We start from the raw sequence: 23,653 nt of genomic DNA on the forward strand, positions 1-23,653 counted from the left end.
GCTGCCGGCCCGGGGCGGGACCGGGGCAGTCCCGGCCATCGCCGCCGGGCCGGGCCCCACGCGGGTCCCGCTGCCCCCTCGCCCCCGCAAAGCATCGCACGGGAGCCGCTCCCCCCGAGGCCGGGGCAAGCACAGCCCAACGCGGGAGACGAGGAAGGGTTTTTCCCTCGGGTGTTTTCCGGCAGAACACGGTTTCGGGCTTTTCAGAAAGCAGCTGGCAACAAGCGCCCTATTGGCAGAGATCAGTTTCAAGGTATTTAATCCTAGCGAGGGCAAAGTAAACATTAAAACACAAAACACACAGCAATAAAGCAAGGGTCATAGCAGCTAACGCCAGCCTCCCCCTGCACGGGGGTTTGTTCTACAGAGCAATGCACTGCTGAAACACGTGCATCCACTTACAGCTGGCCTTACTTTCCCCAGGCATGCTGTCCTTTGGAACAAACTAATAACCACAAACAACTACCTACAGCTGTTCTTATTATATGGCTAAAAAACGGGCAGGCATTACATGGTTTCAAAATATGACTGAGGTGTATTTTTAGCTAGCACACCTTCCAACCAGGAATCAAAGGACAGAAACAAAGCCATTTTAATTTCTGTTGCCCAGTATTGCCAATGCCTTGATTTCCAGTCATAATGGGTCAGAGCTAATGTTGCTAATGAAATTCACTGGTATGTTCTGTCTATGGGCAAATCAGACTGCCCTTGTACAGTCAGCTCAATAGTTTGAGGAAAGCAGAGAAGCTTTTCAGCTTCTGTAAAGGAATCTATAAAGCTGTTTCCTGTTGTTTTGTAAAGCCAATGTTACTGACTTCTGCTTCTAAAACAGGATTCTTGCACTCTGCTCAATTATTCCTAGCTCAGCTAGATATAATAAGTTCTTAATGGTCACAAGTCAAGATCAAACGAGACTTGCTTTATTGTGTTAGAAAGAGCCAGTTCTGAAAGCAAAGAAGGGCATAAATTTTCTGGGTCAGACTTCTGCTTCTGAGAGGATGGCTTAGAGAAGCTTTGAAGCTTGAAAGGCTAAATCTGAACATGAATTACTTTGCCCATTCAAGGTGATGGTCTACACTGGGTTCTTCCTCAGTTCTCTTTGTATACAAAAACAAAGGCTACAAGAAGCAGCTGGGATACACTTTTGTCTTTTCAACCAGAGCATAGATCATCAATACTTTGCTTCATGCCAGACAAAGCGGTGTCATGGCACAAGCAATACTACAGAATACCACTGACAGAAGCAAAGTTGCTGATTTTTACCCTCTATGGACAAATGCAGAAATATGAACAAGACATGCCATACAGGTTGACTCAAGAGACAAGCCCCACCACACACCACACTCCTGCCAGGCAACTCTAATACAGAACTCTGATTGTTTGCAGGATAGGGGAGGAAAACAGCAAACTCTCCCTCTAACTGCCCAAACACGATGCTCAGAATCAAACCAAGCCTTCTTTAGCTTTAAAATTAATCTTGCTGTACACAAAGGTACAAATAAACATCTCTCTTTTCACAACCTTCCCTGAGAAACTGCTGGGGAAGGCAGAACTGCTGTCCTGGTAGATGTTTGCCACAAGAAGCCCAGCTGACCAGAAATTCTGTTCCTACTCACACCTCTAGACTTACCGGCTACAATGTCTCTGGAGACAGGTGCAAATCTCTACCCAGCAAAGCATAAGAAGAACAATAGGAAAATAAATCCAACTCTAAGGAAGAGGACTCATGGGAATTGAGACCGATTAAGTTAAGATCTTGTTCCATTAGAAATAAGGAGTGCTGTGTTTGTTTGGGATTTGAATGACCTGCCTAATTACATTTTAATTTGTTCCTTCTCCCTTAAACTTGAGGGATATTTGACACCCATAAGGTTTAGGAAAATAAAGCAAAACTGTAAATGGCACTGCTCTTACTGTCAATAGCAGCCATGAATAAACTTCTTGTACCAATCTGGAAAGCTCACTGCAAAACAGGATTTTGGGCTGATTTTATAAACAGATGTATTATTGAAAGCTGCAGTGGATGTGGAAGCAGCTATCTGTTTTATCAAGACTGGTGTCATGTCTCTTCCAGACCTGCATTAATGATTCCTTATTTTCCATGATGCTGGATCATTTAAAAAACAATGGCAAGGTAAAAGCCTAGGAGACTCACTCTGCACACATTTTTGCAACAGGGATGGGGAAAAAAAAAGTGGAATTTTCCTTCAAAGAAAAAAGCCTTTACATGAACATTTAAAGAATAAAAAGTTTAAGAGAGGCCCATCTTAAGAGGAAAGTACCCACTGATTCACAGAGGAACAAAAGTTGAAGGGCACCAAACACACTGTAGTGTATTCTGAGCAAGTCTGAAGAAGTTATGAGCTAGAAAATTGTAACTCAGCTAAAGAGGACCAGGAGTCCTGTCCAAACAGTGGTACAGAGTTGGGGGAGAGCATCTTGACAGACGAGTAAGTTTGGGCACAGAATAGCATGTAACCATTTACGGGTTTCCTTGCACTGTGCAAGTCACTTTCTGACAGAAAGGCAGGCTTGTCAAAGGACTACTTGTTCAACCATGTAGGACACACAATACTTGGGAGGTACCAGGCAGAACGGCCACCAGATGGAGATCTGGGAAAGGGTATGAGGCTGACCCCACTGGGAAGTTCTACAGGTGGTGAAAGCTTAAGGTGTATCAGGTAAAGCAGACAGGTCACTTCAGAGGTGAGACCTCAGAACAAAATCTATGCCCAGGAAGTGTTAAAGACACCAGTGACTGGAAATTACCTCTGTGCAGACATGATTTGAAGCAAATGCAATTCCAGTCCCCTGGATCCAAATCCTGAAAACTGGGGATTATTCACCGTCAGGTGGCGCAAACCAGCACTGTGACACCATAGTCAGTTATACTTCTGAAGACAACAGAATTAGTTTATTTCATCATTTAACAGTTGGGTATCATCTCCAGGTCTAGCAGATGTGCTCCAGAATATAACCAAGCTATTCACAGGCTTTAAAGCATTTAGCTGTTTGTAGAGGAAACATTAAAACCGGCTCCTTTTGGAACTGGTTCCAGAGTGAGATTTGTTTTTTGTCAAAAGCTTTGTAGATTCTGATGGCATCCCTTTGATCAGGAACACCAAGCTTCACATACTCAGGCATTGCATACCATGGCAGGGCGTCAGATGTATGAGATATTTTCCAAATGTATGCTGGTCCTGACATTGGGGTGGTGGGGAGAAAACAGCAAAACTGCTTGAAAACACCAAGGGCTCTCTTTTAGTATTAGTTCAGTAGACACCTGCTACTGTAGTGGAGTCAGTGGATCCAGCTCTAGCAACTTCAATTTCTACTTTCAACTCCACAGTGCCCCTCTATAGCTTGATCTAAAGAAGGCTGACAGGTGACTCAAACACATTCTAGCAGAGAATCAGAAGTCATTACTACATTGCAGAAGAAGCACTCAACCTAACAGAAATCCTGTTTCAATAACAGTTCCAAACATACTACATTAAAAAGCCCTACAGACACCTTATGACAGTGTTCCATTTTACAACTGAGAACCCCAAGGGGAAATTCTCACAAACAGACTTATCTTATTAACATACTTCAGTGAGGATGCAAGCAAGCTAACAGCACAATTTGATAGAAATAATAAGGCTAGTTCCCAAGCTACTCAAATGCACTGGTTCCTAAAACCTGCTGGCTTAATTCATCTCATCTTGCATGCAGTTCATGCTTCCTGCTTTCTTATCTATCCTTTAGCTACTGCTCTAAAGTGAAAAATTGATCCTAATGTGATACTCATTTCAGTGTCACAGAGTAGAAACACACAAGAAAAACTAATACTGAACAGTACTAAGCTAGTTACCTCTGTTCCAGCCCTAGAATAGGTTTGTATACCTGAATGTCCATAGACTGACCCTCCAGCACCACAAACCAATCAACTGAATAATGTAAGTGCCATTTCTGACAAATTTTGCACAATGAAAGAAAGCAAGGTTACTTCCAGTTGCACATTGCAGTCAACAGGTGACATAGTACTCTGTGGCTGGATTCAAGACAAGATGGTTATGAAGTTACAGTTATATCGTATTTGATTTGAGGGACAAGAGATTTGCAAGAAACATTGGTTTTGCCTTAAATAGCACTTCCCTTTATTTTCAGCTTTTGTTTTGACAAGAAGTGCCTCTAGTCTACCTTAAAATTCATCTAACACAAGAAAAAAAAAAGTGTAGCTACTATGTGTAAGTAGCACAACAGCTTTAAACCTTTAGGGATCGTTGCAGCATTATATATGGGTATTTCAGTGTGTAATTGCAACTGTGTTAAAATATTTAAACAACGAGAGCCATAAACAGGAAGGAATTGGTTTACAAAAACTGTCTTTCTTGCAGTGATGTTCTGCAAAAGTGTCAGTCCATTTTTAGTAAGATGATTACCTTAAGTATCCACAAATTGCAATATAAATCAAGCTAACTAGCAGAAGTTGCCAAAATACACTTCCATATCATACAGCCTGCCTTTGTTGCACTTATTCAAGGTCAGCAGAGTTGTAATGAGTTGGCTGGCAAAGGTTCTTAGCTGCTAACTTATCTGAATAGGAGTTTTGGCCTTTTTCCTTGAAAGTTTTCACTGAGAAAACCTCTTGCTTTTTTGATCACAAATTAGGCATAGAAAATGCGAAGCAAATGCATATCAATTTAGTAACATATGCTAGAGCTGGTAGTGAAGAGAAGCATGCAACCTATATGCAAAGGCAAAATGCTCCATCAACAGCAGAGTTGTAGGTGGCAGCCTGCGAAGGAAAGGATGAGAATTTCATCTGTGATCTAAAGTACAAGGAACCAAAGCAGAACATCAGATTAGAATTCTAAGTCAGAAGGGAAAAGCTAACTTCAAGTCTCTTATTCTCCAGAGGCACATCTGTCTGCATTAGAAAAAGATTATTTGGTTGCTTAACCACAGGTACTGATGCAGACAAGCTTACCTTATCCAGCAACACATTCTGCCACAAACGGAAGATACTGAGGTAGCTTCTGTCTCTTGCACTGAATGACGTGAAGAAAAACTGCAGAAAAAAACAAGGTAAAAAAATAAGCTCACATGTAGCTATTTTCAAGAGTCCCAAAATGCTTCCTTGTATCTTGAATATCCCAAGGTTATCAGAAACAGCATGCCTCCTTTCACATTCAACAAACCTGGGGTCATATTCCTCATGTTCCACACTTTGTATCACTTTCAGTGAGTGATATGTTCCCCAATGTCCACACAGTATACAAAGACACTTGCTGTTCTGGCCACGTAGCTACCCTTGGCATAAAGAAAGAGATCCTCCCTCCTCAACTAATTACACACTTAAATTTTTCCCCCACTTGCAAATAGGAGGTTGAACAATTCAGAAAAGCACATGCCTGTTTCCTACAGGCTGCAGCTATTTCCATTCTTCTGCCACATATGCCTTTTACTAACATTTTCACACAAGATGATGTGAAATTAAAATGATTAAAATAGGAGATCAAATTATATGCATCATTTGCAGTGTTAAAATCTTTCCCATTGGAAAGCTGGGGGCTTTTTAGCAAAGAGGTCTATCTTCCTTGTCTATGAAAGTTAATACTGGATAAATTGAGAGGGACCAGCCAAATATGAGGAATCACAGTTCCTTCACAAAGAACAGTTGCTCCAGGTTCACTGTGATAAGCTGTTCTCTGTTCTTTGCAAAGAACTATTATTTTCAAGGCATTTATAGAAGAACTAATCACAAAGTGTGTTGCACATAAGAAGACTCTGCATCATGCTTTTCAGTTTTTTAAATACACACTCAAAAACTTCATTTCCCAGCACATGTTCTGGGGTAAATTTCTCCATGACTTGACATCCATGACATCATACTCCTTTTGTTTCCAGTAGTTTTCTTCCAGGAGCACTTGAAATTCAGTGATTTGATATTTTTCCAATATGAAGAATACACATTCTGAATTCATGCATTGAATTTTAGTTTTAAAATAGATTTCCTTGGAATAGGTGCGACAAACTTTTACTTTCTGGTTACTGTATAAACACCACTAAGGGATTCTGCAATCAAACTGGAGTTCAATTAGCAAACCAACATGCACAGGCACGAAACCACAGTCTGCCTTCTAATCCCAATCACATTTAAACATTTGACAGGGAAGTTACTTATGCAAATATAGACTAGAACAAGTGCTGTGTTCTGGACTCTATCATTTAGCAAGAACATATTTAAACACAGATTTTCACCTTCTCTCCTTTTGTTGCTATTTGTATGGCATTTGGAATGAGACGAGCAGTCTTCTCCTTTGTCATGAAAGTGATATCCTTCAAAGCAATAGAAATCTAAGCAGAAACACATTTAATAAGACATATTAAAAAAAACTTATGACTAAAAAGTTAGACGTTACAGAACATGCAAGAGGAACTCAAACTAACCCCAAACCCTGGGATGAAATTCAGATGAGATCACAAAAGCAATTACTGTCTCTAATTGCTGCTTTAACAGCAAGCATTTCAAAGTAGAAGCTGAGGTGACTTAAGAGTCATCTCCTCTTCTTTCACATTAGGACTAGGGAAGGAAGTGGTTCTTTCTTCTTTTCTTCCACTCCTCCAGCCACACACCACAGTCCCAACCAAATACAAATCACAGATCTGAAAGTCAATCCCAATCAGAATGCTACACATAAAGCAGGACACAGACGAGAGAGATAAGATAATAGACTGTGTTATCTCACAGAAGTTTACTATATAGTCCATCTTCAGAGTTTTATTTGCAGTCTAGTCACAGCAAGAAATTCTTCTTGCCTAGACATGTTTGACTTGTATATTAGTAGTTGAAATGTTTGTGTTTGAAGAATATGGTCTATCTGGCCTGCAACAAGTCATTTCCTTCCAGCCTACCACCTCTTCTCTTGAGTATGAGGCTGTGCTGCCATTCAGCTTAGAGAAAGGAGAAACATACAGCTCTATCTTGTTTTTTCCTCAGTGAGAAGAAGGTTCTCCACTTACTCCATCTCTCTTTACAACAACACAGCCTGCTAATGAGGTCCCAAACTTGGCTCTAACATTGTAGCTGATGAGCTCAGATTGCCTAAAGGTATTGCTGAATATATCACTCTGCTAGACAGGCAGAAACAGGTTACCTGGATGTATGCTGGCTTGGCTAAAAAACCCAGTCTTTGAACAGTTTATATATTCAAGCATATAATTTCAAAGGGTTTATTTTTTAATTAATTTCACATCTAAAATAAGATATATTCAATCACCAAATCCATCTGACAAAAGTAAGCTTGGTTTTCAGTTAAGTATTTCTATAGCCCCTTGCCATCTTGAATACACAAGCTATTTGTTGTTTGTCCTGTGTATTTCAGAGCACTTAAGTCTAAGAGACTAACTTAAGGCGTGAGCAGTCTCACAGCTCACAGAACATTTTGACATGTCCATCCCCTGTTAGCTAGGTTGTCTTCCCTTTCTCATTCACTGCTTCATGCAAGTTCTACAGCAAGTGCAACAACTGTTTGAATGAAAAATTTTAACTCACAAACCTAATCTGACAGAAATAAAGGGCCAACAGATCACAAATATCTACCTTTGCTCATACTGTTCAAAAGCCGCAGATCACAATATGAGAACTTGCAGAAGTAATTTATCAATTCCCTTCTGTTGTTCTCAGATGCTGATAGTTACGTGTGAGGCTAAGTCAAGTAAGATTCAATGCTGGAGAGCTCTTGAATAGGGCAACACCACATACCATGTCATGCCCCAGGTCTAACAGTAGAAGATTGTGTGTTACATGCCTTTATAGGACAACTGCATGGTAAAGAAAGGCAAACTGCCATCCAGAAATGTTAAAAGCCATCTTTAGCATAATTCCTAAACTCCCCATGCTGAATGACTGACTGAGCAGGCTTACTTCAGCATTCAGATGCCTCCGTTGCTATTCTTATTTTACAGAGAACGGATCTGCATTTCCACTCAGGGATGCAGGCTCTTTCTTCACAGCCCAAAGTTACTAGTCTGAGATTGACAGGGTAAGATGTGAGAGACTCTAATCCTATATCCTGACAGGATAGGACAGAGAAAAGGTGGGATTCAAGTGAGCTTAGAGATCTTACTGTGGTCTCCCATCGGAAAATGTTGCTGTGGAAACAGAGCCAGTTTTCAGAGAGATACAAGCGTCCCTGCAGCAGGATATCCTTCTGGAGCGCACAGGCGTAATCTGTGTACAGAGAGCAAGAGCAAGTTACTCACCCACTGACTGCAGCACAGTTGACCCCAACCTGTTACCTAAAATGAGATGGGCTATTACAATACAATAAAAAGCCATTTCTTTCACTCTTAAGAAGACTATGAAGGCAGACTTGTACTGGCTTGCATCCAGACCATTGTTCTGGGAACAGCCCAAAGTCTGAGCTGATGGTACATCCGTGTGAGGACAGCACTCCATGTATTAACCCCTGTGCATTATCTTAGGTTTTCAGAGAAGAGGTATCAGGCAAGACCAGCAGTACACGGGAGAAATATTCATTAGTCAAACTTCAAAGCACCTAAACAACAGAATACACAAACATTTTTTAGTACAACAGATTATATTGTCAACTCCTATGTAACAGTAGCTCGTATGTTGTAGTAAGATAATAGTTTACCACTAAACAGATCCTATCACTAGCTAAAACTATCTGCAGAGTGAGACACTAACAGGCAGCTTGAAGATATCCAGTTCTTCAGGCAGGGGATATTTCCAGAAGTTGACTGTTGTTTTTATGATACTGTCTCTGACTGAAACACCCATATTGAAAAACGGATTTCATCTACAATGCAATTACCCATCATCAGATACCTGCTAATTAAGAACAAGAGCAGAGGATTTGGTTGCACTGTTTAAAAGTCTCCGAGAGCTTTCCCAATTTCAGAGCCTGAAGATCCAAACAAAAAAAATTTTCACAAGTACTGCTGCTAAATAATTAAGACAGACCTCTTTTGGAAGCTCCAACCTAAAGAAGGCTACCTAATATATAGAAAATACACAGAATGTATGTACTGATGCAATATATTAATGATTTTACCCTTAGAGGTATCAAATAGCTTTGTATCTGGTATTGTCTGAGCCTGAATTTTGGTTTTGTGTACTACGAGAAGATAATACAGTTCTTGTTCAAATATCAAGAAGTTCAGAAATCCCCAACATCCTAACTTCAAGCTATGTCTGCATTTACAGAAGCTTTTATTATATTTTTTTAAATTCTCTAGCATTTCCCCCCTCAAATAATCAAGTGGAAATAAAGTTTCTTGTAACAAGAATGAGACGTGTATACAAGCCCTAAGAGACATAACTACACACAGAACTACATAAATCTAAATAAATAAGTTGTAAATGCATGCTTAAAGAACAGTCAGATACCAAAATGCTGAGAGAAGAAGGCAACAGGAGTTCAAGGTTAAGGACTTGAGGAAAGCATTAGTAAGAAGTTTGCATCTGACTTCTGTGTTATTAAGAGAGGGATTCAGACCTATAAAGGTCATCACTGAGCAAGTGATGAGCAACCCCACTCTGACCCACCTACACAAAAGCAAATATCAAAACAAAAGGAAGAGATTAGCATTTCTCCTTCTAAGATTTCAGAACCAATAACTTAATATGTTGCTTGAAAACATTTTCAGGCAAATTATAGTGGCACTCCTTTAAGCTCCCATTTAGACAGCCAAAGTAATTCCTTTCATTTTAAGAAAATAGTTCTAAGAAAACAGAAAAATATTCATATAATCTTTACATACTGTGCTCATTACAGTGGAATAGTTGCTTCTTTTTAACAGCTAATTTAAGAACAGAAGCAGTAACAATTCTTTTAATGAACAGCAGCAGGCAATGGGTTCTTGGAGCACTGTAAAGCCTGTACCAAGTTTCTCTGCACCAAGCAAAGGAAAAGCTCCTTGCTTGAAGGATGCAAAAACTCCTTTAAAGCACTGCTTTTCGTGGGGTAAAAAAAAAATTATATAAAAGTAGTGGCTTTTCTTCTGATGGAACAGATTGAGATTAACCCATTACTACATCTTTCTCTAAATCCTAGGCAGTCTCTTCTCTGAAACTGCTTCAGAGTTTACTCCATGGCTTTCATTATCCATCAAGTGTAAGGAGAAACATCAAAACAATGCTTTGAAGTAATATCCTTTCCTTCTGCTTTACTTCCCTACTGAAGTATTTTAAAAATGCAGAAGGCATTTCAGAGGATAACTGCCTCCTGAGGCTGGAAAAAGACACAGGGATTTAACTGCTTCAGAGCCATTGCTTGCATGCTGCAAGCATATGCTAACAGCCTCTCAATGTTCACTTCCTTAGAAGTTGCATAAAATGAGAGATGAACTTTAAACAGTCACAGTGCCTCTTTTGTATGAAAACATACAGTGTATTTGTTACACAAATATAACACAGGCAGGTGATAAAGAAGGGAATAAGGTGCATCACTGTATGCAGAGGAGGTAGGGCTACATGCTTGCTTTGGATTCTGCAGTGGAGTGAAACCGAGCTGGAGCTCAAAGGGAACATTTCAGTGTTGAGAAAAGTTATGCATCATAGTTTGATATTCTCTGACATCTGCTTCTTTCCTCTCCTATTCATCTGAAAAATAGTCTTTTAAATTACAGCCACCCACTGTGTCACTCAGTCCCAGGAGTCACATTAATCAAGGTGCCTTGGGCAAGGGTGCTAGTTCCAGAGAGCAAGGGGAAAGTTTTTGCTAAGGATGATTTACCTAGTTAACAGGGTCTCAAAAACAACATCCTTTTTTTTTTTCCACAAAGCAGGCAGTAGAGGAAAGGAGTATGGACCTGGCTTTTCCTTGAAAGTATCTGGTGCTAGCTCAGAGAGAGGAGAATAAGAAGTTATCAGGCGTAGCTAGAATTTGCCATACAAAACCCAAAATGCTTTGACATGACTGCAAGTTGAAGTCATCAGCCAGAAGACAAGGACTTTTGCTGTAATTGCTTCTTACCTACTATGAGTCTCTCTGAGTCTGGCAGATGAGAAAACTGTCTCTTGAATTCCTCACTCCTATATTTGTAAGTGGAACTTGAGAGCTGCAACAAAGAACAGTAAAAGGTTATGCAAACAGATTTATTTTCAGCCATCAACTGTCTTCATACTGCATGTGTAATTTTATCTTGAAGAACAAATGAACCTCAGAAGAGCAATAAAGAATAGGTGGTATCTAAATGTGATCATCACTGTAACTTTATGCTTACTTATGTAAGAGTATTTATTTGGCATGAGCCAAACTATTCCCTGTATCAGGCCAGATGTCAGTCACAAAGCATTACAGTGCTATGATGGCAACCTGCTCCACCCATAAGGAGATGAGAGCCCTTCTGGGACTAAATATTTGCAGCAAGGCCACAACACTGAGGTGACAGAGAAAATCAAGCTCTCACAGAGGCCAATAGCTAGACACAACCTAGAACATCAATGTCTATTTGTAGTACCACTTCAGAAATACTACAATGCACTGGATTTCTCACCAGGTGCTATAACCAGATCCGCAGGAATAAAGGTAGTAAGTTTCCTCCAGTAAGCAGCATCACCATCACTTCTTGATTTTCTGTGATGTTCTACAGTTCACCCCATATTTAAAGAGATCACTGTCTGTCTATGATTCTCTTAAGATTCAAACTGGGCAGTAAATTCACAGAAAGAGGACTATCTTGATGGACTTTAACTCCTCATTCTTATGAACAAATGTGCCTGCTCCCATTCAAATGAAGAGCTTCAGCACATTCTCCATAAAATATTCTGCTGTAAAAGCCCTGCTTTTCATTTTGCAGTTATAAGAGGATTGTATTTTTTTTCTTCACAGATATTGGACACTTATTTTAGAGGCGGTCTTAACTAAATGGTGTATAAGGCCATGACTCAGCTGGACTAAAGCTATTACAGGAAGAAATCACTTTTAAGTGTTCCTAGAACCAGGTATAAATATACTACAAAAGCCTCTTTCACACTTTTTTTTTTAAACCTTCCTAAAGATTTTAAGCACATACATGCTGTTCTCTACTTGAGCAACTGTATTACTCCAAAACTTGACATTCACCATTAAACCCATCTACATAAGATTAGTTACTACTTATATTGAGGGGGGGAAAAGAAAGAAGAAAGGAGGCAAAGAACCACTTTCGACTGTATGACCTTGCAGCATGCTTACTAACAAAACACCTACTTTTGACACACTCCTGCAGCATGTTAGTCAGCCACTACCCTTTCACTAGGTTTGTGCTTGTCCAAAAAAATCTCAGGACCATGACAGACTTATCTTCAGCTTGAGGGTCTTTTAATAAGCTAGAGCCAATAGTGCTCCCATCTCCTCAAGAGTCCCACATTTTGCTCTTTTTCACTGAGGACATTCTGGCTTCTTACAGTTCAAAAGATCCTGGAACACCACCCTACACTCACATCCTATGATGGTCTAGCATCTACTTACACTTGAGAATTGAGCTCTTAGGTCACAAGAACACAAGTGCAACCTCAAAGTCAAGTGTTTAAGTGCATGTAACACGGGAGAGAACAAAGTTGCCCTGACACAGATCAGCTTTTAAAAAAAGTAAGTCAATGTTACCTTCTATTACCATGAATAAAAGAAAGTCTTTATGTTTGACCTCTGTTTGAGTAAGTATTTGCTGTCCACTGATATTCTGAGTACTGTAATGCAAAAAGCCAGCAAGGGATGGAGACAGAAAATACATCCAAATACATCCACCCCTCCCCTTCTGAGAAAAGTAAACACAAAAGGTTTGGGTGCAGTTAAAGGGCAACATGTTAGACATGTCTCCTCTAAGATGTAATGCTTCCAGTTATATTGCAGTTATTTCTGAGATTATAAAAATAACATTCTTGGAGAGCATGTAATCTATTGAAATAGGTGGGCTATGGTTTCTTGGTTCGCAACATCCAGCCCTGAAATGCACGCTTTTAATTGATCATCCAAAACAGGAATCCAGTGTCTGCACTGCTTTGAAGAAACCAAGTTCTTTGCAATTACTCTGGAAAGAATTGTGGGGGAAAAATGAAAAATTAACTCACATCTGTAAAGTTTCCACCTGTAATTCCAGAGTCCTTGTGGTTTACACACAGTCCTACCTCAGCTGACTGAAGTCTGGACTTGTGTTGCCAATGCCAGCATACAGGGGATAAAAGAATTGGTATGCCATGAGAGGAAACTGAAAGCTCAAAATTTGTGAAATCATTATTTAGGAAGCAATGCTTCTAAAGAGAAGTGTAGTTTCTCAGAGAAACATGCTGTATACAAGAAATGGGAGCTACACTGAAGTTCAGCATTTCTGTGGTTATACGACAAAAGGAATCAAAGAAAATAGGAGCATCACAGACACATTTATATTAGTGCCTGAATCAGCCAGTCCAACAGCTCTGAGAGTCAAGACTCAAGACACTGAGTTTTACTTAGAAATGCAATTTTTCTAGAGCATAAAACCTGCTATAGCTTGTCTGAGAAACGCTTCCTGGCATTTAGAAATGTTGTCATGAGTGACACACTATAAGAAATCCTCTACTGAGCTCTTAGAACACTTATGCAGAGTCTGCTCTGAATCCTCATCTAATCAGCAGAAAAAATGTGAGTACATTGAAACTTTTGAACCTTATCTTTTCCCTACCTTTCATGGAAACTAGCTCACTTAAATCTGTACTTTTTACCTACTTAGTATGTGGCTTGATGATAACGGAGAGATCCCTCAACAGACCTGGGAAACAAGAAGGGCAATTTTAACACTACTGGTAATTTCAACTTCCTTAAAGTGAAGAAAATAAGACATTTCTATGAATACAGCATCTCTCCTAATCACTACTACAATGTCCAACATGTGGCAGCATTTGAAGCAGGTTGCCACCTCTGGGTTACAAAATCTAGCACCAAATACTAAAAGAGGAAAGGCATAAATCAGGTTGTAGTATGGCACAAGATGAAAACAGCAACTTGTTTTTAATACATACACGTTTCTAAGTTTAATTATAAGTCATCAGGCAAACATTTTGCCTGAGGATAATCTTAGGCATTTATGCTTATGCTATATTTAATCACTAAGGAAATTATTAAGTGCAGCCGACAACTTATTAGCATTTTTCATCTGAAGCCACAAAATATACCAGAAACCTGTAAAATAGCATGAACAGAAAACCATTTTCAGTGACAACCAGAAAGTTTTACAGAAGACAGTTATGTAAGAACAAGATATTGGAGACACATAACCAAGTGATTCTCATACCTTTTTTAGAAATGGACCAGTTCAACTATATAAAGTCACGTTCCAGAAAAAAAATGTAAACCTAAATAGGACTACGCTGAGTTATTTATAGGATAGAGGCCTGTTAAAAAAACAGCTTCCCTTCACATTCACATCTTCAAATTGTAGCCACTGCAAACAATTTGAGCCATTTAGCAAACTGCAGAGGAAAATTAAGCAACACCTTCTCCCAGGAATACTGCAAAAATCCTAATCATTGGGAAAGTATTTGATTGCAGATATCACTAAGCATGCAAATAAGCAATCAACTTCAGCAGAATGGTGTGCACATTTTTTATCACTAATGGCTGCAATAATTTTGCATTTGTTTCGTTAGTGTTTTCCCTTTGTTTTGAGACACCACAAAACACAGGTTACCTGACAATTTGCAGTCTGTAGTTGTGACATGCAGCCATGAATACAACAGCTGAGATCACATGTAAGTTGACTTCACCAGTGGGGTAACAACTCTGATGTCACCTGTCCTAGGTTACAATGTAAGATGTATTCTATTATCATCTTCACAAGCTGTTAAAACAGGCGGGACAGTGTTATCTCCTACCGTGACTCATCCCTGATAACTCCCTCCGGAGACCATCTCTGTTAATGGGCCATCAAGGACCCACCCCATGACTCATAAAACTACATCAGCCCATTGTGAGATGCCCTGCCCAGGGGGGAGGAGCCAAGCAGTCCCACCTGGATACAATCCGGGGTTTGGAACAGCACAAGCAGCCGTATTGGATTCCTAGAGGACAAGAGCTACCACTGGACCTTCAGGCAAAGACCAGACCCTTCTGTATGATCACCGCTTCAACAGGACCTCTTCAGCTGGACTGCTACCACCAGCCTGACTAACAGGGTGTCAGGCTGTATCCTGACTGTCAGTGTTCTTGTACTATTGCTTTTATTTAATTTTCCTATTAAATTATAATTCTGATTTACGATCTCGCACTGGTTTGTTTTCAAACCAGTACACACCTCATTTCAAGAGATGTCTCCCACTGAGCTTCAGTCTTGGTATCAGTTACCACCATGGGCTAGGGGTCCCAGAATCAAACAGGCCTATAAAGCAAGCTGCCCGAACTACTATTTCTTTTATGCTCAGAAGCCTCACTTAACCACCAGAATATGGCCCATGGAACACACAGGTTTGCTCCTCTGTCTAACAGCATGTAAATCCAGGCCACTAACTCTAAATCTCACTTAAAGATCACTTGACTATTCCCCAAAGACCTGTATTTTCCTATGAAATTTCTAGACAGGGTCAAAAACAAATTTGGAGGTATTAGTAAGGTTAGGATAAAAGTACATTTTAACCTTACATTAGCATATTAAAACAAACATTAAGTATTCTGGCAAAAGCTGTTGCATTTCTACTGAATAACAATTTCTTACCTATTCAAATTCATAAAAAACCCTTCTTAGCAACAGGAGAAAGAAAAAGAAAACAGCCTCCAGAAGAACAACACTCAGAGAGAAGTTTGGATTTTGTACAACACTCCTCTATACTGCAAATATTCTTCAAACTTATCTGATATAGTGGGGAAAAACATCAACCCAAAACCTACAAAAAAAACCCACTAAACAAAACATACCAAGATCCCACTTTCACTCAGATTAAAGCCCCACTAGGGTAGATGAGAACCAAGTTAACAGCCCTGAACAAAAGCCTCATTAAACAGTGTACGGCAGACACACTTAAGACTTCACATACCTCAAAACAGATTTGGGCAGACTCCCTTATTAACAAAGGAACAATTCCCATGGCACACTGAGATGGTGGTCTCTCACCTGTAAAAGGTGCCAAGTCTGACAACCTTTCCATCACAGAAATGTTGATTCCATTGCAACCATTTCTTCAGTCCACAAAAGTTCATTAATGATCCAATCTAATCTATGTAACACACAAGCCACAGCTCTCCTGCTTTAAAATTAGATCTGCAATGACCAAATTTCCCTTTGGCAAAGAACAAAATATATATTCTACCTTTTTAAATTAAAAGTCACTCTGGATAGAAAAATCCATCCTAGCTATGGATTCTTCTACTAGTCCAGTTGGTTAACTTTATCTTCACTTCATGAATTATTTTTGAATTTTAAGAAAGTTACTCCATATCTCCTTCTGAGGTAGGGATTAAGCTTCTCAAGTCTACTAGCAAAAAGATTTTTTTTTTTTCCAGAATTATTCTTAAGGCTTTTCTGAATCCTCTCTTATTTTCAGTGTTCTTCTTGCTAGATATAGCATTGCAGGAGTTACCACAAACAGAGAAATCTGAATCACAGATTGCTTTTAGGCACAGAACCACAGTGAAAGCTCACATCCACATGACTAGCAGTCTGCCTTATCTTTTTGCTGTTACAGGGCACAGTATACCATTTCTGCTAACAGCAAGAACTAGGCTGTATGTTGGAAGTGTCAGACTTGTTCTGTTTACCTTGTCACATGTAAAAAGTCCAGATCCACTCTGTTACAGTGATCTATTTCCACTAACCACTTCTTGACAAAATCGCAGAAAAAAAATTGTTTAGGAACAATTTTCAGTCATTGAGTACTCAAAAGCTTTACTAGCAGTGACTTCTGTTCTTTTCTCTCTTTAAGGGCAAAAACATTTAACTTACACAGGGAAAAAAAAATTCACAGGACCTGAAGAGCAGCATGACATTACTTAGGGTGACTTACTGTGCTGTGTACAGAATACTGGGCACTTTGGTTCACTTTTGTTGGTTTAGGTGGTTTTTTTTCTTTTTTTGGAGGGTGTTGCATGTGTTTGGGAGTTTTTGTTGGGTTTTTTTAAAATAAGGAGATATTTGATCACATCTGCTTATTCACACAGTTGTATTTAATTCACAGGTCATGAGAGGCATGTCAACCAACTAAAAAAAAAAGAAACCAAGCAACTGTTGCCAGGCTTTGCTCACCCATTGTATTCCTTAGGAGACTGCTTTCCAAAAGCTCCCATGCTCTCAAGGAAATGTGAAACAAGCTCACAATCACAGTGGGAGGGGGAAATGTTTAGGGAGCTACAACTATTTTCCTTACATTCATTATAGGCTTTTTTCCCTTCAGCCTTACCTGTGGAGAGGGGAGTCTCATAAGCACAGGGCCACTGGTAGGCACAGGGCTGTGCACTAAGGTCATTATGTCCCCACTCCTGTGGCCCAGCCCCCCTCTTCTTTGTAGAGGCTGAAGGAGAAAGAAACTCCGAAGTATACATACTGTATTTCCATCAGAAGAAAGACCTACTTTCACCAAAGTTCTACTGGATGCCACTGAAGGAGGATGCTGTTGATTTTCTCCTCAGTCACTAAGAGATGTTAAAGAAAGGGATATTAAAATATAGGTCATTGGCAAATACTTCAGCTACTGTATCTTCTAGGGATCAGTTTGGTTGGGGAGAGAAGGTTGGGGTGGATAGGGGAGTGAGGGGTGGTGGTTGTGGCTTTTTAAGCCCATGAGATCCCATAAACAAGGCTAAAGACAGAGTACCTAGTTCTCCCAAAATGAGTGTTACTATTAACTAGTTCTCACATACGCACAGGCAGGCATACTAAAAGTGTTAGATTATGATTTACCACCAACGCCTGGAGCTTCCAAAAATCCACGTAGAAAGAAACTCCTCACAACTATTTCATTATGGAGAGCTGCTTAGACGCCCACTTAAAAAACATTTGACACCCAGTGTCACAAAAGTGACTGAATGAGGTGCTTCTGAAAGGGAGACTGCTTCTGTTTATTTTAAAGACTGGATATAGTACATCCAAGCACTGTGTCCCACAAGAGTAGCCCAGCTCTCACCAAGTAAGATGGACATCAGTTTTAACAAGCCATCCTTGGCCTGACACGTGGTGCAAGTCTGTTTTCCTGAAAAGCAGTTCTGGTCAACTAGTGACCAGGGAGACCTGATCACAAGCATTTCCCCATATGTAACATGAACTGAGCTGAACTGGAATACTGCTCACAGAAGGCCTGGGTCATTCCCACACCTCACAGTGTCCTTCCAAAAGCAGGAAGGAAGGTCTCATCCTTGAGCTTCACCTGTGTAAGAACAGATATCAAAACATGGTGGAGCATGGCTTGAAAAACAGCCTAGAAAATCCACAACCAAAATTGTTACAATTATGATTTTGACAGACAAGAAAATTTAGCATCATATGAAATACTATGCTGCTAACATCAGGTTATATAATTATAACAAAGGTAACATTTTTGTGAAGAATTTTAAAATCTGGCATCCTTCCCAAGAAGAAGATTCAAAGACTTAGAGCTGAAAATATAAAGGTATTTCTTCAGAGAACTTTGAGTTGCATAACCAGTTAGAGATTACATTTTTAATGCTCTTTAAAAAAAAAAAAAAAAGCAATCCAAGGAGAAAAGAGAAAAAAAAAAACCAAACAAACATAAAAAAACCACAACAAAAAAACCCCCAAAACCCCAAAAAAACCCCACCAAACCAAAAAACAGTAGAACAGACCTGGAAGAATTTTGTAACACAATATTTCAGTTTAGAACATGTAAGGAACTCTCCCAAGTTTCTCCTTCAAGGTCACACTAGAATTAGCTCATTTTCACAAGCCATTACGTTTCACTGAAATAGGGTTCAAATGAAGGTACTCCAACAAGGTGCTTGGGGAATAAGCTTCTTATCAATTATAAGAAAGCCTCTTGCCATTAGCAGTACTATATATTTTTTTCCTGAATAACAAGAGTTTGGACTGAGAATATCCCCTGCTTATTCTGAGGCAATGGTTTCGTAGTATTCAGTACTTTTTTTTCTGCAAGTAAATGTTTTAGAGCATTTTAACAGTGAAGCCAATGTACTTTCAGAACAACTCTGATTTGGAAATAAAAATCTCAAGCTTGACACATAACAGTGCAGAGCGAAGCATATGCTCCATTCCAGAATAAAACTGACTGAGGCATGAAGCTAATGTAAAGTCAGAAGACACACACCCCCCTACACATACCTCCTCCTCCTCTAACTGCCTGCAGCCTGTTCCAAACCATACAAATCCCTGGCCAAAGCCGCTACAGCTCCCCCCTTCTCACCCACTTGCTCAGAGCTGCTGGACACCCTCCAGCAGTGCTAGCTAGCATTCTGCCAGCCTCTGCTTGTATGCCAGCTTGGAAAACAGGCTGAAACACCCCAGCCTTGCAGAACAGGCACACAAATGCTGCAGCAGCTGGGCAAAGAAACTTCCGCAGGGGGTAACATTTAAGAGCTGCCCAGCTCCAATCTAGAACCGCCATCATCAGAACTGATTTTGGGAAGCAGACTGCAGTAGCATAAATCATTTCAAGTTCACAGAGGTCCCAAAGGGAATAGCAGAGGGAAGTACTATCACCAGGGAAACACCAGCTGGGAAAGAAGCACTTAATGCCCAGCACCCCTCCTCTGTGCATCGCTGAAGGCTACAATCCATGAACCAGCCTTAAGAGTACATCTGTACCTGGCAACTCAGCATGGAGAAGAATCTACTCTCACACAAGACTCAGCCACTGTCCCCTGTTCTAAGTCAAGCCCTTGCTAAGACACCTTCTCAGTCTGAGCTCCAGCACAGGGGAGGAGAACATCAGGGCATGCTTCATGCACACCCAAATTCCCCAAAATGTGAACATTACCAGCCACCCCTTCACCAGCTGCCCAGAGCTCAGCTCTTCAGAGGCACTTTAAGGCAAGGGATCCAGGGCTCTGCATGTCCAACAGACCTCTGCCTGCTCTGAGAGGGGAACAGCAGGCACGCACCTACTCTGCTTTCTTTATGCTGGCTGCTACATTTCCACAGCTAACTACACGGAGTCAGCAGCAAAGAGAGATCCCTCTCCCAGCACAGCCCTACTGAGAAAGCTGACAGAAGAAACAGAAAAATGTGTTTCAAGGCATTTTAATCACTCAGATTTAAATCTGCAAGTCTGAAAGAAGGTAATTGAACACAAAGAGGCTGTATTTACAGTCATTTTGCAGCCTGGGCTGCTGGCTAGGATAAGTAGCTGTCTCTGTGCACCTAGTTGGGTGGTGGCTTTGGATGGCCCGCAGTTCTGCTGTCAAGATCAGCTACATATGTAAATAGCAGGAACTGGTTTCACGAGAAAAACGAGGTAACTCTTCTGCCTTCCCAAAGCAAAGACAGGATACATCACGGGGAATCGCCGTGTGCTGAAAGAGCAGCAAAATATTGGGAAGCATATCCATACATAAAAATACTCACTGGCAATTTATTTCCATCAGAAAGCCATTAAGAAGATTCAAAGTGATCTCAGAAAGGCTGTACCAGAGCCTGGGTACCAGTGTGACTCAAGTCTCCAAAATAGCATTAGCATAGACTGTTTTAAGTGCATTTCCTGTTTATAAGATAACACCATCTGCAGCTGATTGAACACCTGATTGTGGACATCTGCAATTAGCAATAAGGCAGATTATTTCAGTTTCAAATATAATAATTTATATAACTGCCACCAAGCACCTCTGAGTTTGGATGGCAGTTACACAAAAAGTGCGAGAGATTTGGATGCTTCCACTGACAAACTAATTCTAATTCATTGACAAACTAATTCTAATTCTTCCTCAGTTCTGAATTAGAAATTAGGGTGCTTTTAGCTTCCAAGAGCCAAGATGTCCCAATCTCAGATTTACTCAGCATCCTCATCAACACCTCCTAGCTGGCAATAACATCTTTGAACCTGGTAGTAAAACTATGCCTGTAATGCCCCTGACCAAAGACAATGTCTCAGGCAGCCTCCCCAGGACACTAGCACAAGCCAAATTCACAAGGCTCTTAACAGCCCTGCTCATTTTAGGGAAAAGTTGTGCATCTGTACCTACTTTCTCGACTTCAAAAAAGCAGCATTCAAGCATTCTTTTTGTTCTATTTTAGTAATTTTGTCTACCGCATGAAGAGTTAGAAAAAGGTAAATCAAAATAGAACAACAAAGTCCTGTGATACATCAACTTCTAAAACAAACTTAATACAAATAAACCAAGGGTTTGGATGAACTCTGCAGTTACTGTTTTAACTCTGTACTTGAAGTGAGTTTGTCACTCTCCAGCAGGAAGTTACCCTTTAGCTCAAGTCAATTTGTCTGCTCCCCAGCCTAATTTTGAGTCCTGTAACTATGTTGTCCAGGTTTCAACAGCCACAAGTGTACTAAGTATTATGATGCAATGGCAATTAGAAGCTCAATCAAGATTATTTCCTTTTGGATAACGAAATACATTCCTTTCTGAACAGCAGTTTCATCTGACTCACAGCTGCTTGTATAGCACGTGTGTGAAACAAGCAGCCAATGTTATTGGTTAAGAACATCTGTTTTTTCACCTGATCTTTCACTGCAGGCTACCCAAGTAAAACAAAAAAATTCAAAATGCCTGTCTTTGGACTTATTTGATCCATTTAACAAACAGGGAAAATCCAGATGCTTTCAGGGTGAGGAAAAACACCTTATACAATACAGAAACTACAAGACATAACTTCTCAACTCACCTTCCTTACCTGCAGCCAAGTCCCACCAAGATTATTTGATGCCAAAGTAGCCAAATACCGAAGCAAAAGAATGGCACATCTCAGTTGGACATGTCCCTCCTTACTCTGCCAGTAAAATCTGTCTCTCTGTATCTGCATCTCTGATCTGTATTTTAGTAACAGTGCCCAAATACAGATCAGAAAACAACATCATGAAGGAAACAATCACCATGGTAGTAATTCCCCTTGGTGCCATTTACTTTTCAGCAACTCGTAAAAGGATACATAAATACTTTCGATCAGGACTACAGTGAAGACCTGAAGGAGCATATTAAACCACAACACTACCTAGTTAGTAATGTAGGAGTGACTGTGGCTTTGCTATAAATTGCTCTGGTCATCTCATTAAGCCTGCCAGTAGCCATACTGCACTTGAAATTCCATGGAAAGTGGCACTGACCAAACAATTGCCCCAAAACAGCTTCTCCTGGCTGCTGCTAATAACTTCATATACCACAAAACAATCATATCCTGCACAGTTTCATCTTCCTGTCTTCTTTCCCTCTTCTTAAATACAAGTGCCTCATCCATAGCAGACCTGAAAGACAGTGCTACACCACTACCTGTTTGCAGAAATACAAGCTGTAAACGAACCACAAGGCAAAAAAACCCAAGAAATATTTTAAAAATCTTATACCCATCTCCTGGAGTTGACTTTTAAAGCACTCATTCTGCAACTTAGGGACCTCCCTTTCATTAAAAAGATATCACTGTTCCAACCCCATGAAGATTTCCTGAACCATGTTGCATTTCTAATGGTTTTGCTCCCAGTGACTTGAAAAAAAAAAATTAAATCACACAAATCTGAAGTATTTTCTTTCTGACCTATTAAACTTGATCTTCAGGTTCTAGACTAATTTACATGTGTGTACTAATAATTTATATTATATAGAACTACGTACTGCTGCAGCTGGCAAAAGCTTATTTCAATAGGGCACCCCCGTCAGTCTTTGTTCAGAACTGGTTAAAACTTGATGCCAGCCAGATCTACCCCAGTGCTCAGTTTGGAGCTGCACCAACAGCAATAAAGACATTCCCAGCATGAAAAGAAGGGAGAAAAACCCCTTTAGCCTAACCACCCATGTTCAAGGGTTGGTTAGAACTGCAGTTTGTCTTTTCCTACCACCTTAAAACACTGTTCCTGTATAATCAGTGCTATCACAGGGCTGAAAAAAGGCACCTGTTTCTGGATTCCAGGTAGGTAAACAAACAACACACCAGTGCTACAACTATAGCAAAAGCTATTTGTACTAAAGTTAGGACTTTTAAAAAAAAAAAATAAACAAAAAAACCAACCAACAAAACACCAAAATGCAGCATTAATGTGCTTAAAGGCTTTTATTCTCTTTGTAGACCTACCCAATTAATTCAATCAATTCTCATCCTCTTTAGCAGACTGCTCCATACCACCAAATAAAAAGGAGGCTAAAAATCCTCCTCCAGTGTCAAGAGAATTGCTCTATCTCCTGCACATCCCAAACATTTGGAGGCACAGATAAGAAGCAACATACCAAGCATACAACATAAGAGAGAGCTACTGTCACAAGGCCTTAAATATCAACCCCCAAAACAATTACCACTTCAACCAGCCCAGCAAGCCATTCCAAGAGTGGTGTGAATCCTCAGAGAAAGGTGGAAGGAGGATTCAAACAACTACAGATACAAGAAATATTTCATTTAACCCTACCAGTCTTGGGCCTTGAAGTACCCCAATTTACTGCGCTTCAGTAAGCTCTCTTCCAAATTGTGACACTTATCTGCATCCCTCCTGTGCAGGTTTGAGTCACACATGCTTACTGTATTCTTGCCATACATATTGTCACATACTCCCAGATTAGTTCTTTCCTGT

The 23,653-nt window shown here is 40.1% G+C and overlaps 1 protein-coding gene across 7 annotated transcripts in view; it reads right to left on the reverse strand.

The window, feature by feature from the left end:
• The window catches only part of GRAMD1C (GRAM domain containing 1C), a 52,962-nt gene that overhangs the window by 23,632 nt on the left and 5,677 nt on the right, over positions 1–23,653 (reverse strand). For all 7 annotated transcript variants that reach the window (XM_042031809.1, XM_042031804.1, XM_042031803.1 and 4 more), the window contains 4 exons: positions 10,989–11,073; positions 8,115–8,218; positions 6,247–6,342; positions 4,973–5,053 (listed from right to left, as the gene is read on the reverse strand). In XM_042031809.1, the coding sequence (XP_041887743.1) occupies positions 4,973–5,053; positions 6,247–6,342; positions 8,115–8,218; positions 10,989–11,073 (366 nt within the window). The remainder of the gene's footprint in view (positions 1–4,972; positions 5,054–6,246; positions 6,343–8,114; positions 8,219–10,988; positions 11,074–23,653) is intronic.

The sequence above is a fragment of the Corvus kubaryi genome, unplaced genomic scaffold, assembly GCF_017639235.1.
Source record: "Corvus kubaryi isolate FWS band 111438036 unplaced genomic scaffold, C.kubaryi_AGA036_p1.0 37341, whole genome shotgun sequence".
In the NCBI taxonomy this organism is placed as follows: Eukaryota; Metazoa; Chordata; class Aves; order Passeriformes; family Corvidae; genus Corvus; species Corvus kubaryi.